At 45.4% G+C, this 15,540-nt stretch overlaps 1 protein-coding gene across 1 annotated transcript in view; it reads right to left on the bottom strand.

Annotated features, from left to right (window-relative positions):
- The window catches only part of SLC5A12 (solute carrier family 5 member 12), a 127,761-nt gene extending 112,530 nt beyond the window's left edge, over positions 1 to 15,231 (bottom strand). The window contains exon 1 of the mRNA XM_063944331.1: positions 14,875 to 15,231. Coding sequence (XP_063800401.1) covers positions 14,875 to 15,231 — 357 coding nt within the window. The remainder of the gene's footprint in view (positions 1 to 14,874) is intronic.
- Between the last annotated feature and the right edge of the window lie 309 nt (positions 15,232 to 15,540).

The raw sequence follows: 15,540 nt of genomic DNA, 5'->3' as shown, positions 1-15,540 counted from the left end.
GCCAACCAGTGACTCTTGAGCCGCATGCGGCTCTTTCTTCATTCAGATGTGGCTCCTGACATTTGAGGACAGGTGACCGCAAAAATCCAGCCGGGCACACAGTGCCAGCGTCACTAAGTGGACTGAGGGAGCCGGATACTATGTGAGAACCCACTGGCAAGCAGAGCGGGACTACAGCTACCTCAGCATGGACCACCTGGGGTTTGGAGCAGGGGCTACTGAACACATGTGGCAGGGGCTGCTGGACACATGAAGAGCTACTATAGTGGCATGGGGGGGCTGGAGTGACACATAGGGGAACTCAAGTGTATTATGTTAATCTTGCTTTTGAAAAGTATTTTATTTGGATCTGTTTTTTTTAATGTATTTTATGTGGATGTGGCTTTTAAAATTTATTTTATGTGGATTTGTCCATTTCTATGTATTTTATTTTGGATCTGGCTTTTTCAGTGTATTTTATAGTGGGCGTGGCCTAGCGGGCACAAGACAACACCCCATTTTTGCACGTGTGCCTTCGGCGTGCACATAGTGTTGGCTCTTTGACATGCCCAAAGATTTTTCTTGGATCTTTGTTGCTGACTGATTGGCCACACCTGCTCTACACTATCAGCTTTAATGTCTCTATAAATATGTAAAAATATAAAAAATAAAAATTGCATAATATATAAATACAATCTTAATAGTTATGATTTATGGCCGACTATGTGCCCAGCTGGTGGCTAGTGATCAGCATGCTACCATGATGATGGGTCTATTTTTATGTGGAGGCCTGGAGCTGTAGCTCCATCCGCTCCATTGTTAATCTGGCCCTGAGCGACGCGTGGCAGCGATGGCAGTGGGATGCAGTAAGAAGCCCATAGGCTTTTATAGGCTTCTATAGGCGATACCCTTGGTGTCGAAAACCCAGCAGCTGGGGGTAAGTACAGAGGTAAAATCCCCGAAAACAGCAGTTTTACCGCATTTTCCCTTTGGAACATTCCGCCCCAGGGATATCTGTGGCTGAGTCCTGGGTGGTGTCACTGTCTATCTCTGCCAGCAATAACATTAATGCAATATATGATAAAGGTATCACCTGCCTATAGACCTCAGCATGCAATGTATATATATACACATATATAGTGGTGTAATACAGAAACCACGTGCTTCTCAGCAATTTATCTGATGTCTAAACAGAAATAGCCAACCTACTGTATGATTGTGTAATTACAAGTCTATGGGTGCTCTGGTCAATAGTGCATGCTGGGACTTATGGTTCTGTAACAATTAACAAGTCAAAGGTTGCTTCTGCCTGTCATGTTAAGATGTTGTAATATATCTACAATTTGTTACACACATGGCTGATGCATAGCTAAATCATGAATTAGGCAGCAACAGCTTCCCCGTGTATTGTGTATATGTAAGAAAATGTGAATTTCCTGGAGAATGCTGATTTCTGACGTGCTCATTTTGTGATTGGTGAAAGTAAAGCAGATTACTGTGATCACACAAATAACATCCGCATTTCTGAACAGATTTCTGAATAAATTTCCCAATTATCAATCACCTCTCAGGTACAACATTTATCTAGTGTCGTCTATGAGGCAGAGCAGGAAGGGTCCGGAGAAAATTTGCTGGGCCCTGAGTGGAGGAACTGAACATGTGCTTTTCTGGTACTCATGTGACTGAGGCTGAGTCAGCCTCTGTTCCAGTCTGTCTGTCTATCTATCTCATATCTAGGGCTGTCAACAGCTCACCCTGGCCCCCATATTTGGAGGGGGCGTGGCCAACATGGGGACGTGTGGATCCTCCTTACTTGCAGATTAAAATGCTACTATGGCGCACAGGGGGGCACATGTCGGTGGCTCGGACTGGTCATAGGGGCAGAGACCCTCCGTCTCCTCCTTCACCCCTCTGCACATCATGCAGGTAGAGAAGACTGACTGCAGCCACAGCAGCCTCTCTCCTCAGCCCAGTACACAACAGCGTAGACCCCTGCCAGGCCCCTCCAACCGGCCCGGGTAAAGAGTACCTGCTCCCCCTCACCCTCTCGGCGGCCCTGCTCATATCAAAATATATTAGTTAGGTGCATCTTTATGACACCATACTAAGAGAGTGCTGTCAAAGGAGCAAGACATTAGTAATATGCTCGCGGACCAAACCATGATGAACTGATACAATGGTGATACACTGTTGATGTTGGATATAGTGAACAACTGTTTTTGCAACTGTACACGTGTCTAAGTTGCACCACGCATGCGTCCCGATCGTGTTCGTATAGAGTTGCGGTTTTAGTCGCATGAATTGTATTGATTATGCAGTGGGGAACCCTGGGCAGTGGCAGGGAGGTGTTAGCATATGTACAGATAGTCCATCACATGCGTATGTTATAGAAGTGTTGCGGTCGTGTTCGTGAAAGTGTTTGCATACACAGATGATCAACCGCTGGATTGAGGGCCACATGGACCTGGGGCTGAAATAGTTCAAGGGCCTATAGTAAGAAATGGGTGGTCTTCAGTATGCCGACTGTCGGGATCCCGGCGCACAGTATACCGGCGCCGGGATCCCGACAGTCGGCATACCGACACTTATTCTCCCTCGTGGGGGTCCACGACCCCCCTGGAGGGAGAATAAAATAAGCCACCGTGCCCGTAGTATGGCGAGCGCAGCGAGCCCGCAAGGGGCTCATTTGCGCTCGCCACACTGTCGGTAAGCCGGCGGTCGGCCTCCCGGCGCCGGTATGCTGGTTGCCGGGAGCCCGACCGCCGGCATATCGTAGTGAACCCGTAAGAAACATAGGGGTACATTTACTAAGCAGTGATAAGAGCGGAGAAGTGAGCCAGTGGAGAAGTTGCCCATTGCAACCATTCAGCACTGAAGTAACATCTATAATTTGCATACTATAAAATGATACAGAGCTGCTGATTGGTTGATAGGGACATTTCTCCACTGGCTCACTTCTCCGCTCTTATCACTGCTTAGTAAATGTACCCCATAGTAACATAGTATTTGAGGGTGAATAGAGGCAAATTGCCCATCGTGTTCAACCTGTTTTAAGTTGTGATGATTCTACATACTTGCTAAATAATGTTTTATGACTAGTTAGCTACTATAACTCATATTACCCCCGGATTAACCACGTTGATATTTTAAGTATTATAACCTTGGATAGCTTTTTCATTCAGAAATGTATCCATTCCTCTTTTAAATCCAATTACAGAGTCCGCCATTACCACCTTCCCTGGCAGGGAATTCCACATCCTAATTGCCCTAACAGTGAAGAACCCTTTCCTCCGTTGCGTTCGGAACTTTCTCTCCTCCAGCCTCAGCGAGTGCCCACGTGTCCTAAACTGTGTTCTTTTAATAAATAATTCCTCTGATAACTCTTTGTGATGTCCCTTTACATATTTGAAGATATTAATAATATCTCCGCTTAGGCGCCTCTTTTCTAGTGTATACATATTCAGCCTAGTAAGTCTTTCCATACAGTCCAGTCCTTCTAGGCCTTTAATCAATTTAGTAGCTCGCCTTTGAACACTTTCGAATTCACTGATGTCTTTTTTATACGATGGTGCCCAAAACTGAACACAATATTCCAGGTGCGGATGTACCAATGCCTTATACAGCGGCATGATTACATCTGAGTCCCTTGTCTCAATTCCCCTTTTTATGCACGCTAGCACCTTACTTGCCTTCTTTACTGCGTTTTGACATTGTGTACGGTTATTAAGCCTATTATCAATGAATACCCCCAAATCTTTTTCCAACTCTGTTTCCCCTAGGCGTTCCCCATTTAATATGTTGGATGCAAGTTTGTTTTTAGTCCCAAAATGCATAACCTTGCATTTGTCTGTATTGAACCTCATTTTCCAGTTAGACGCCCAGAGTTCAAGTTTATATAGATCATTCTGCAAGGACTCCACATCCAATTCTTAATTAATTACCTTACACAGTTTAGTATCATCTGCAGAAGAAATGTGTACAGTGCCATGTCGGTGTGACCAGTGCCATGTGGTTGTTGGCCAGTGTCATGTGTTTCTGGCCAGTGCCATGTGGGTGTGTACACCTTTACACTATCAGCACCTATGTCTCCCTAAATATGTAAAAGTATAAAAATTGCATAATTTTATGCAGAAAATAGAAATACAATTTTTATATTTATTATTTATTTGCGACCTAGTTGCTAGTGGCTGGCCTTCAGCTGCGGTCCAGTGTGAGAAGTGTGAAGGCAAAGGCAGGTCCATCCTGTGCATGCGGTGTTGGTTAAGCTTTGGGGAGACTGTAGTGGCTGCTGAGACATCAAGGGGGCAGAGCCAGAACGGATGTCGGGCAGGAGATTGGGAAGCAAGCAATTTCCCTGCCCGTTTCGGATTGTTGTTCAGATTAGGCCATCTTTAGTTTAGATGGCAAATCTGAACACACAGGAGAAGCGGAAAGCTGAGCTTTCCATCCTTTAACGAATTGCACTCACCATACAAAAGTACATGGTGATGCCGCTGCGATGCAGCCACGGAGCGGGGGTGCCGCTGGAGAGGTCAGGAACTTCTCCACGGTAACACGCGCTATGACTAGCACTGAGCAGAGAAAAGCCCTATTTACTGAAAAACAAGGCTTTTCTCTGCTCCATTAATAGACCCTTAAATTATAAAACAAAGCTAGAACACACCCCTCCTCACATGTAAATCTCTCTGCACATCAGATATGACCAACCCTGTAGGGCAACATGGTTTTGCATAGGTGCAAATTGCTCCTCTTTTGCTCCTTTTTTTTTTTTGTTTCAATTCTAACGTTTACACAGGCTTGTAAATAGCAAAAGTTTGAAAAACAAACGCAGGTCTATATAATTCAACCTTTCAAGAATTGTAAATGCTATTGCCAATTTTGCTCCACAAACAATTGCTTATGCATAAGCCGATTTGTACATTTGTTAACAATGGGCCTAATTCAGAGTTGGTCGCAGCAGCAAATTTGTTAGCAGTTGGGAAAAACCATGGCCCTCATTCCGAGTTGTTCGCTCGCTAGCTGCTTTTAGCAGCATTGCACACGCTAGGCCGCCGCCCTCTGGGAGTGTATCTTAGCATAGCAGAATTGCGAACGAAAGATTAGCAGAATTGCTAATAAATAATTCTTAGCAGTTTCTGAGTAGCTCCAGACCTACTCACGAATTGCGATCAACTCAGTCCGTTTAGTTCCTGGTTTGACGTCACAAACACGCCCTGCGTTCGGCCAGCCACTCCCCCGTTTCTCCAGACACTCCCGCGTTTTTCCCTGACACGCCTGCGTTATTTAGCAAACGCCGGGAAAACGCTGAGTTGCCGCCCATAAACGCCCCTTTCCTGTCAATCATTTACCGAACAGCAGTGCGACTGAAAAGCGCCGCAGAAGCCACAGCTAAACAGCTAAGTTTTGTGTTAAATAACTAAGCGCAATTTGCAACTAATCGCAGCATAGCGAAAATCGGCAACGAGCGAACAACTCGGAATGACCCCCCATGTGCACTGCAGGGGGGGCAGATATAACATGTGCAGAAAGAGTTAGATTTGGTTGGGGTGTGTTAAAACTGAAATCTAAATTGTAGAGATGAGCGCCGGAAATTTTTCGGGTTTTGTGTTTTGGTTTTGGGTTCGGTTCCGCGGCCGTGTTTTGGGTTCGACCGCGTTTTGGCAAAACCTCACCGAATTTTTTTTGTCGGATTCGGGTGTGTTTTGGATTCGGGTGTTTTTTTCCAAAAAACCTAAAAAACAGCTTAAATCATAGAATTTGGCGGTCATTTTGATCCCAAAGTATTATTAACCTCAAAAACCATAATTTCCACTCATTTTCAGTCTATTCTGAATACCTCACACCTCACAATATTATTTTTAGTCCTAAAATTTGCACCGAGGTCGCTGTGTGAGTAAGATAAGCGACCCTAGTGGCCGACACAAACACCGGGCCCATCTAGGAGTGGCACTGCAGTGTCACGCAGGATGGCCCTTCCAAAAAACCCTCCCCAAACAGCACATGACGCAAAGAAAAAAAGAGGCGCAATGAGGTAGCTGTGTGAGTAAGATTAGCGACCCTAGTGGCCGACACAAACACCGGGCCCATCTAGGAGTGGCACTGCAGTGTCACGCAGGATGTCCCTTCCAAAAAACCCTCCCCAAACAGCACATGACGCAAAGAAAAAAAGAGGCGCAATGAGGTAGCTGTGTGAGTAAGATAAGCGACCCTAGTGGCCGACACAAACACCGGGCCCATCTAGGAGTGTCACTGCAGTGTCACGCAGGATGTCCCTTCCAAAAAACCCTCCCCAAACAGCACATGACGCAAAGAAAAAAAGAGGCGCAATGAGGTAGCTGTGTGAGTAAGATAAGCGACCCTAGTGGCCGACACAAACACCGGGCCCATCTAGGAGTGGCACTGCAGTGTCACGCAGGATGTCCCTTCCAAAAAACCCTCCCCAAACAGCACATGACGCAAAGAAAAAGAAAAGAAAAAAGAGGTGCAAGATGGAATTGTCCTTGGGCCCTCCCACCCACCCTTATGTTGTATAAACAGGACATGCACACTTTAACCAACCCATCATTTCAGTGACAGGGTCTGCCACACGACTGTGACTGATATGACGGGTTGGTTTGGACCCCCACCAAAAAAGAAGCAATTAATCTCTCCTTGCACAAACTGGCTCTACAGAGGCAAGATGTCCACCTCATCATCATCCTCCGATATATCACTGTGTACATCCCCCTCCTCACAGATTATCAATTCGTCCCCACTGGAATCCACCATCTCAGCTCCCTGTGTACTTTGTGGAGGCAATTGCTGCTGGTCAATGTCTCCACGGAGGAATTGATTATAATTCATTTTAATGAACATCATCTTCTCCACATTTTCTGGATGTAACCTCGTACGCCGATTGCTGACAAGGTGAGCGGCGGCACTAAACACTCTTTCGGAGTACACACTTGTGGGAGGGCAACTTAGGTAGAATAAAGCCAGTTTGTGCAAGGGCCTCCAAATTGCCTCTTTTTCCTGCCAGTATAAGTACGGACTGTGTGACGTGCCTACTTGGATGCGGTCACTCATATAATCCTCCACCATTCTTTCAATGGGGAGAGAATCATATGCAGTGACAGTAGACGACATGTCCGTAATCGTTGTCAGGTCCTTCAGTCCGGACCAGATGTCAGCATCAGCAGTCGCTCCAGACTGCCCTGCATCACCGCCAGCGGGTGGGCTCGGAATTCTGAGCCTTTTCCTCGCACCCCCAGTTGCGGGAGAATGTGAAGGAGGAGATGTTGTTGACAGGTCGCGTTCCGCTTGACTTGACAATTTACTCACCAGCAGGTGTTTGAACCCCAGCAGACTTGTGTCTGCCGGAAAGAGAGATCCAAGGTAGGCTTTAAATCTAGGATCGAGCACGGTGGCAAAAATGTAGTGCTCTGATTTCAACAGATTGACCACCCGTGAATCCTTGCTAAGCGAATTAAGGGCTCCATCCACAAGTCCCACATGCCTAGCGGAATCGCTCCGTGTTAGCTCCTCCTTCAATGTCTCCAGCTTCTTCTGCAAAAGCCTGATGAGGGGAATGACCTGACTCAGGCTGGCAGTGTCTGAACTGACTTCACGTGTGGCAAGTTCAAAGGGCATCAGAACCTTGCACAACGTTGAAATCATTCTCCACTGCGCTTGAGACAGGTGCATTCCACCTCCTATATCGTGCTCAATTGTATAGGCTTGAATGGCCTTTTGCTGCTCCTCCAACCTCTGAAGCATATACAGGGTTGAATTCCACCTCGTTACCACTTCTTGCTTCAGATGATGGCAGGGCAGGTTCAGTAGTTTTTGGTGGTGCTCCAGTTTTCTGTACGTGGTGCCTGTACGCCGAAAGTGTCCCGCAATTCTTCTGGCCACCGACAGCATCTCTTGCACGCCCCTGTCGTTTTTTAAAAAATTCTGCACCACCAAATTCAAGGTATGTGCAAAACATGGGACGTGCTGGAATTGGCCCAGATTTAATGCACACACAATATTGCTGGCGTTGTCCGATGCCACAAATCCACAGGAGAGTCCAATTGGGGTAAGCCATTCCGCGATGATCTTCCTCAGTTGCCGTAAGAGGTTTTCAGCTGTGTGCGTATTCTGGAAACCGGTGATACAAAGCGTAGCCTGCCTAGGAAAGAGTTGGCGTTTGCGAGATGCTGCTACTGGTGCCGCCGCTGCTGTTCTTGCGGCGGGAGTCCATACATCTACCCAGTGGGCTGTCACAGTCATATAGTCCTGACCCTGCCCTGCTCCACTTGTCCACTTGTCCGTGGTTAAGTGGACATTGGGTACAGCTGCATTTTTTAGGACACTGGTGACTCTTTTTCTGAGGTCTGTGTACATTTTCGGTATCGCCTGCCTAGAGAAATGGAACCTAGATGGTATTTGGTACCGGGGACACAGTACCTCCAACAAGTCTCTAGTTGGCTCTGCAGTAATGATGGATACCGGAACCACGTTTCTCACCACCCAGGATGTCAAGGCCTCAGTTATCCGCTTTGCAGTAGGATGACTGCTGTGATATTTCATCTTCCTCGCAAAGGACTGTTGGACAGTCAATTGCTTGGTGGAAGTAGTAAAAGTGGTCTTACGACTTCCCCTCTGGGATGACCATCGACTCCCAGCAGCAACAACAGCAGCGCCAGCAGCAGTAGGCGTTACACGCAAGGATGCATCGGAGGAATCCCAGGCAGGAGAGGACTCGTCAGAATTGCCAGTGACATGGCCTGCAGGACTATTGGCATTCCTGGGGAAGGAGGAAATTGACACTGAGGGAGTTGGTGGGGTGGTTTGCGTGAGCTTGGTTACAAGAGGAAGGGATTTACTGGTCAGTGGACTGCTTCCGCTGTCGGCCCAAGTTTTTGAACTTGTCACTGACTTATTATGAATGCGCTGCAGGTGACGTATAAGGGAGGATGTTCCGAGGTGGTTAACGTCCTTACCCCTACTTATTACAGCTTGACAAAGGGAACACACGGCTTGACACCTGTTGTCCGCATTTCTGGTGAAATACTTCCACACCGAAGAGCTGATTTTTTTGGTATTTTCACCAGGCATGTCAACGGCCATATTCCTACCACGGACAACAGGTGTTTCCTCGGGTGCCTGACTTAAACAAACCACCTCACCATCAGAATCCTCCTGGTCAATTTCCTCCCCAGCGCCAGCAACACCCATATCCTCCTCATCCTGGTGTACTTCAACACTGACATCTTCAATCTGACTATCAGGAACTGGACTGCGGGTGCTCCTTCCATCACTTGCAGGGGGCGTGCAAATGGTGGAAGGCGCATGCTCTTCACGTCCAGTGTTGGGAAGGTCAGGCATCGCAACCGACACAATTGGAGTCGGACTCTCCTTGTGGATTTGGGATTTCGAAGAACGCACAGTTCTTTGCGGTGCTACTGCTTTTGCCAGCTTTAGTCTTTTCATTTTTCTAGCGAGAGGCTGAGTGCTTCCATCCTCATGTGAAGCTGAACCACTAGCCATGAACATAGGCCAGGGCCTCAGCCGTTCCTTGCCACTCCGTGTGGTAAATGGCATATTGGCAAGTTTACGCTTCTCCTCCGACAATTTTATTTTAGGTTTTGGAGTCCTTTTTTTACTGATATTTGGTGTTTTGGATTTGACATGCTCTGTACTATGACATTGGGCATCGGCCTTGGCAGACGACGTTGCTGGCATTTCATCGTCTCGGCCATGACTAGTGGCAGCAGCTTCAGCACGAGGTGGAAGTGGATCTTGATCTTTCCCTAATTTTGGAACCTCAACATTTTTGTTCTCCATATTTTAATAGGCACAACTAAAAGGCACCTCAGGTAAACAATGGAGATGGATGGATTGGATACTAGTATACAATTATGGACGGGCTGCCGAGTGCCGACACAGAGGTAGCCACAGCCGTGAACTACCGCACTGTACTGTGTCTGCTGCTAATATATAGACTGGTTGATAAAGAGATAGTATACTCGTAACTAGTATGTATGTATAAAGAAAGAAAAAAAAACCACGGTTAGGTGGTATATACAATTATGGACGGGCTGCCGAGTGCCGACACAGAGGTAGCCACAGCCGTGAACTACCGCACTGTACTGTGTCTGCTGCTAATATAGACTGGTTGATAAAGAGATAGTATACTCGTAACTAGTATGTATGTATAAAGAAAGAAAAAAAAACCACGGTTAGGTGGTATATACAATTATGGACGGGCTGCCGAGTGCCGACACAGAGGTAGCCACAGCCGTGAACTACCGCACTGTACTGTGTCTGCTGCTAATATATAGACTTGTTGATAAAGAGATAGTATACTCGTAACTAGTATGTATGTATAAAGAAAGAAAAAAAACCCCGGTTAGGTGGTATATACAATTATGGACGGGCTGCCGAGTGCCGACACAGAGGTAGCCACAGCCGTGAACTACCGCACTGTACTGTGTCTGCTGCTAATATATAGACTGGTTGATAAAGAGATAGTATACTCGTAACTAGTATGTATGTATAAAGAAAGAAAAAAAAACCACGGTTAGGTGGTATATACAATTATGGACGGGCTGCCGAGTGCCGACACAGAGGTAGCCACAGCCGTGAACTACCGCACTGTACTGTGTCTGCTGCTAATATAGACTGGTTGATAAAGAGATAGTATACTCGTAACTAGTATGTATGTATAAAGAAAGAAAAAAAAACCACGGTTAGGTGGTATATACAATTATGGACGGGCTGCCGAGTGCCGACACAGAGGTAGCCACAGCCGTGAACTACCGCACTGTACTGTGTCTGCTGCTAATATAGACTGGTTGATAAAGAGATAGTATACTCGTAACTAGTATGACTATAAAGAAAGAAAAAAAAACCACGGTTAGGTGGTATATACAATTATGGACGGGCTGCCGAGTGCCGACACAGAGGTAGCCACAGCCGTGAACTACCGCACTGTACTGTGTCTGCTGCTAATATATAGACTGGTTGATAAAGAGATAGTATACTCGTAACTAGTATGTATGTATAAAGAAAGAAAAAAAAAACACGGTTAGGTGGTATATACAATTATGGACGGGCTGCCGAGTGCCGACACAGAGGTAGCCACAGCCGTGAACTACCGAACTGTACTGTGTCTGCTGCTAATATAGACTGGTTGATAAAGAGATAGTATACTCGTAACTAGTATGTATGTATAAAGAAAGAAAAAAAAAACCACGGTTAGGTGGTATATACAATTATGGACGGGCTGCCGAGTGCCGACACAGAGGTAGCCACAGCCGTGAACTACCGCACTGTACTGTGTCTGCTGCTAATATAGACTGGTTGATAAAGAGATAGTATACTCGTAACTAGTATGTATGTATAAAGAAAGAAAAAAAAACCACGGTTAGGTGGTATATACAATTATGGACGGGCTGCCGAGTGCCGACACAGAGGTAGCCACAGTCGTGAACTACCGCACTGTACTGTGTCTGCTGCTAATATAGACTGGTTGATAAAGAGATAGTATACTCGTAACTAGTATGACTATAAAGAAAGAAAAAAAAACCACGGTTAGGTGGTATATACAATTATGGACGGGCTGCCGAGTGCCGACACAGAGGTAGCCACAGCCGTGAACTACCGCACTGTACTGTGTCTGCTGCTAATATATAGACTGGTTGATAAAGAGATAGTATACTCGTAACTAGTATGTATGTATAAAGAAAGAAAAAAAAACCACGGTTAGGTGGTATATACAATTATGGACGGGCTGCTGAGTGCCGACACAGAGGTAGCCACAGCCGTGAACTACCGCACTGTACTGTGTCTGCTGCTAATATAGACTGGTTGATAAAGAGATAGTATACTCGTAACTAGTATGTATGTATAAAGAAAGAAAAAAAAACCACGGTTAGGTGGTATATACAAGTATGGACGGGCTGCCGAGTGCCGACACAGAGGTAGCCACAGCCGTGAACTACCGCACTGTACTGTGTCTGCTGCTAATATATAGACTGGTTGATAAAGAGATAGTATACTCGTAACTAGTATGTATGTATAAAGAAAGAAAAAAAAACCACGGTTAGGTGGTATATACAATTATGGACGGGCTGCCGAGTGCCGACACAGAGGTAGCCACAGCCGTGAACTACCGCACTGTACTGTGTCTGCTGCTAATATATAGACTGGTTGATAAAGAGATAGTATACTCGTAACTAGTATGTATGTATAAAGAAAGAAAAAAAAAACACGGTTAGGTGGTATATACAATTATGGACGGGCTGCCGAGTGCCGACACAGAGGTAGCCACAGCCGTGAACTACCGCACTGTACTGTGTCTGCTGCTAAGATAGACTGGTTGATAAAGAGATAGTATACTCGTAACTAGTATGTATGTATAAAGAAAGAAAAAAAAACCACGGTTAGGTGGTATATACAAGTATGGACGGGCTGCCGAGTGCCGACACAGAGGTAGCCACAGCCGTGAACTACCGCACTGTACTGTGTCTGCTGCTAATATATAGACTGGTTGATAAAGAGATAGTATACTCGTAACTAGTATGTATGTATAAAGAAAGAAAAAAAAACCACGGTTAGGTGGTATATACAATTATGGACGGGCTGCCGAGTGCCGACACAGAGGTAGCCACAGCCGTGAACTACCGCACTGTACTGTGTCTGCTGCTAATATAGACTGGTTGATAAAGAGATAGTATACTCGTAACTAGTATGACTATAAAGAAAGAAAAAAAAACCACGGTTAGGTGGTATATACAATTATGGACGGGCTGCCGAGTGCCGACACAGAGGTAGCCACAGCCGTGAACTACCGCACTGTACTGTGTCTGCTGCTAATATATAGACTGGTTGATAAAGAGATAGTATACTCGTAACTAGTATGTATGTATAAAGAAAGAAAAAAAAAACACGGTTAGGTGGTATATACAATTATGGACGGGCTGCCGAGTGCCGACACAGAGGTAGCCACAGCCGTGAACTACCGCACTGTACTGTGTCTGCTGCTAATATAGACTGGTTGATAAAGAGATAGTATACTCGTAACTAGTATGTATGTATAAAGAAAGAAAAAAAAACCACGGTTAGGTGGTATATACAAGTATGGACGGGCTGCCGAGTGCCGACACAGAGGTAGCCACAGCCGTGAACTACCGCACTGTACTGTGTCTGCTGCTAATATATAGACTGGTTGATAAAGAGATAGTATACTCGTAACTAGTATGTATGTATAAAGAAAGAAAAAAAAACCACGGTTAGGTGGTATATACAATTATGGACGGGCTGCCGAGTGCCGACACAGAGGTAGCCACAGCCGTGAACTACCGCACTGTACTGTGTCTGCTGCTAATATATAGACTGGTTGATAAAGAGATAGTATACTCGTAACTAGTATGTATGTATAAAGAAAGAAAAAAAAACCACGGTTAGGTGGTATATACAATTATGGACGGGCTGCCGAGTGCCGACACAGAGGTAGCCACAGCCGTGAACTACCGCACTGTACTGTGTCTGCTGCTAATATAGACTGGTTGATAAAGAGATAGTATACTCGTAACTAGTATGTATGTATAAAGAAAGAAAAAAAAAACACGGTTAGGTGGTATATACAATTATGGACGGGCTGCCGAGTGCCGACACAGAGGTAGCCACAGCCGTGAACTACCGCACTGTACTGTGTCTGCTGCTAATATAGACTGGTTGATAAAGAGATAGTATACTCGTAACTAGTATGACTATAAAGAAAGAAAAAAAAACCACGGTTAGGTGGTATATACAATTATGGACGGGCTGCCGAGTGCCGACACAGAGGTAGCCACAGCCGTGAACTACCGCACTGTACTGTGTCTGCTGCTAATATAGACTGGTTGATAAAGAGATAGTATACTACTAATATTATATATACTGGTGGTCAGGTCACTGGTCACTAGTCACACTGGCAGTGGCACTCCTGCAGCAAAAGTGTGCACTGTTTAATTTTAATATAATATTATGTACTCCTGGCTCCTGCTATAACCTATAACTGGCACTGCAGTGCTCCCCAGTCTCCCCCACAATTATAAGCTGTGTGAGCTGAGCACAGTCAGATATATATATACATTGATGCAGCACACTGGGCTGAGCAGTGCACACAGATATGGTATGTGACTGAGTCACTGTGTGTATCGTTTTTTTCAGGCAGAGAACGGATATATTAAATAAAACAAACAACTGCACTGTCTGGTGGTCACTGTGGTCGTCAGTCACTAAACTCTGCACTCTCTTCTACAGTATCACAGCCTCAGGTCAATCTCTCTCTCTCTCTCTCAACCCTAATCTAAATGGAGAGGACGCCAGCCACGTCCTCTCCCTATCAATCTCAATGCACGTGTGAAAATGGCGGCGACGCGCGGCTCCTTATATAGAATCCGAGTCTCGCGAGAATCCGACAGCGTCATGATGACGTTCGGGCGCGCTCGGGTTAACCGAGCAAGGCGGGAGGATCCGAGTCTGCTCGGACCCGTGAAAAAAACATGAAGTTCGTGCGGGTTCGGATTCAGAGAAACCGAACCCGCTCATCTCTACTAAATTGCAGTGTAAAAATAAAGCAGCCAGTATTTACCCTGCACAGAAACATAATAACTCACCCAAATGATAATCTAACTCTCTCTGCACATGTTATATCTGTCCCCCTGCAGTGCACATGGTTTTGCCCAACTGCTACCAAATTTGCTGCTGCGATCAACTCTGAATTACCCCCAGTGTTCCATTCAAATATGCAGAATATGGTCACAGCCCTGATATTTATTCTAGAGATGAGCGGGTTCGGTTTCTCTGAAACCGAACCCGCACGAACTTCATGTTTTTTTCACGGGTCCGAGCAGACTCGATGCTTAGTTTTACTGTACTTACCTCATATGTACTAGTTATGCCAGACCTGTAGAACACTGGAACAAATAGCTCAGCAGAAAAAATGATTACAAATGTGTAGGAAATATAGAAATATAAAAAGAAAGATCCAAAACGAACAACTTCCGACGGCGTCCCCAAAACGGTGATTGCAGACATAAAGCTAGCTGTGAGTGACAGAGCCACAGGACCACAAGTCATTTGTCTGCCTCCGACTAGAAATTCATTTGATGTTTTCTTTTTCCTTTCTTTAATTGCAAAGAAGACCCCAATTCCTGCTGAGATGACTAAGAGACAGGAAAACACAACATAGTCCCAAACGATAAAGCCAGTAAACTCAGGTTTTTCGAATTTGGACATCTTGGGTATCTGGCGACTTTTCCTCAGAATAAAAATATAAACAAATTCAACGTACACACTGCATCCATTAGGTGAGCACAGAAATCACTATGGACTTGAAGCATAAAACCATAATATATAATGTGTAAACAGATGTCTGTAAGTGCTCGAAGTGCAAAGGGAATATTGATGACTTATCAAACCATAAATTGTTTCTTCTCAAGTTCTCAGGTGAGGCAAAGGGCCATTAGACAGCCAATGACAGCACTTGATAACTTACTCATGTGGTATCTGTTATTCTTATTTAGTTAAACATTACTAAGGCAAATG

This window comes from Pseudophryne corroboree, chromosome 11 (genome assembly GCF_028390025.1).
Source record: "Pseudophryne corroboree isolate aPseCor3 chromosome 11, aPseCor3.hap2, whole genome shotgun sequence".
In the NCBI taxonomy this organism is placed as follows: domain Eukaryota; kingdom Metazoa; phylum Chordata; class Amphibia; order Anura; family Myobatrachidae; genus Pseudophryne; species Pseudophryne corroboree.
The sequence above is the reverse complement of the archived record's forward strand: the minus strand, read 5'-3'. Positions and strand labels throughout refer to the sequence as shown.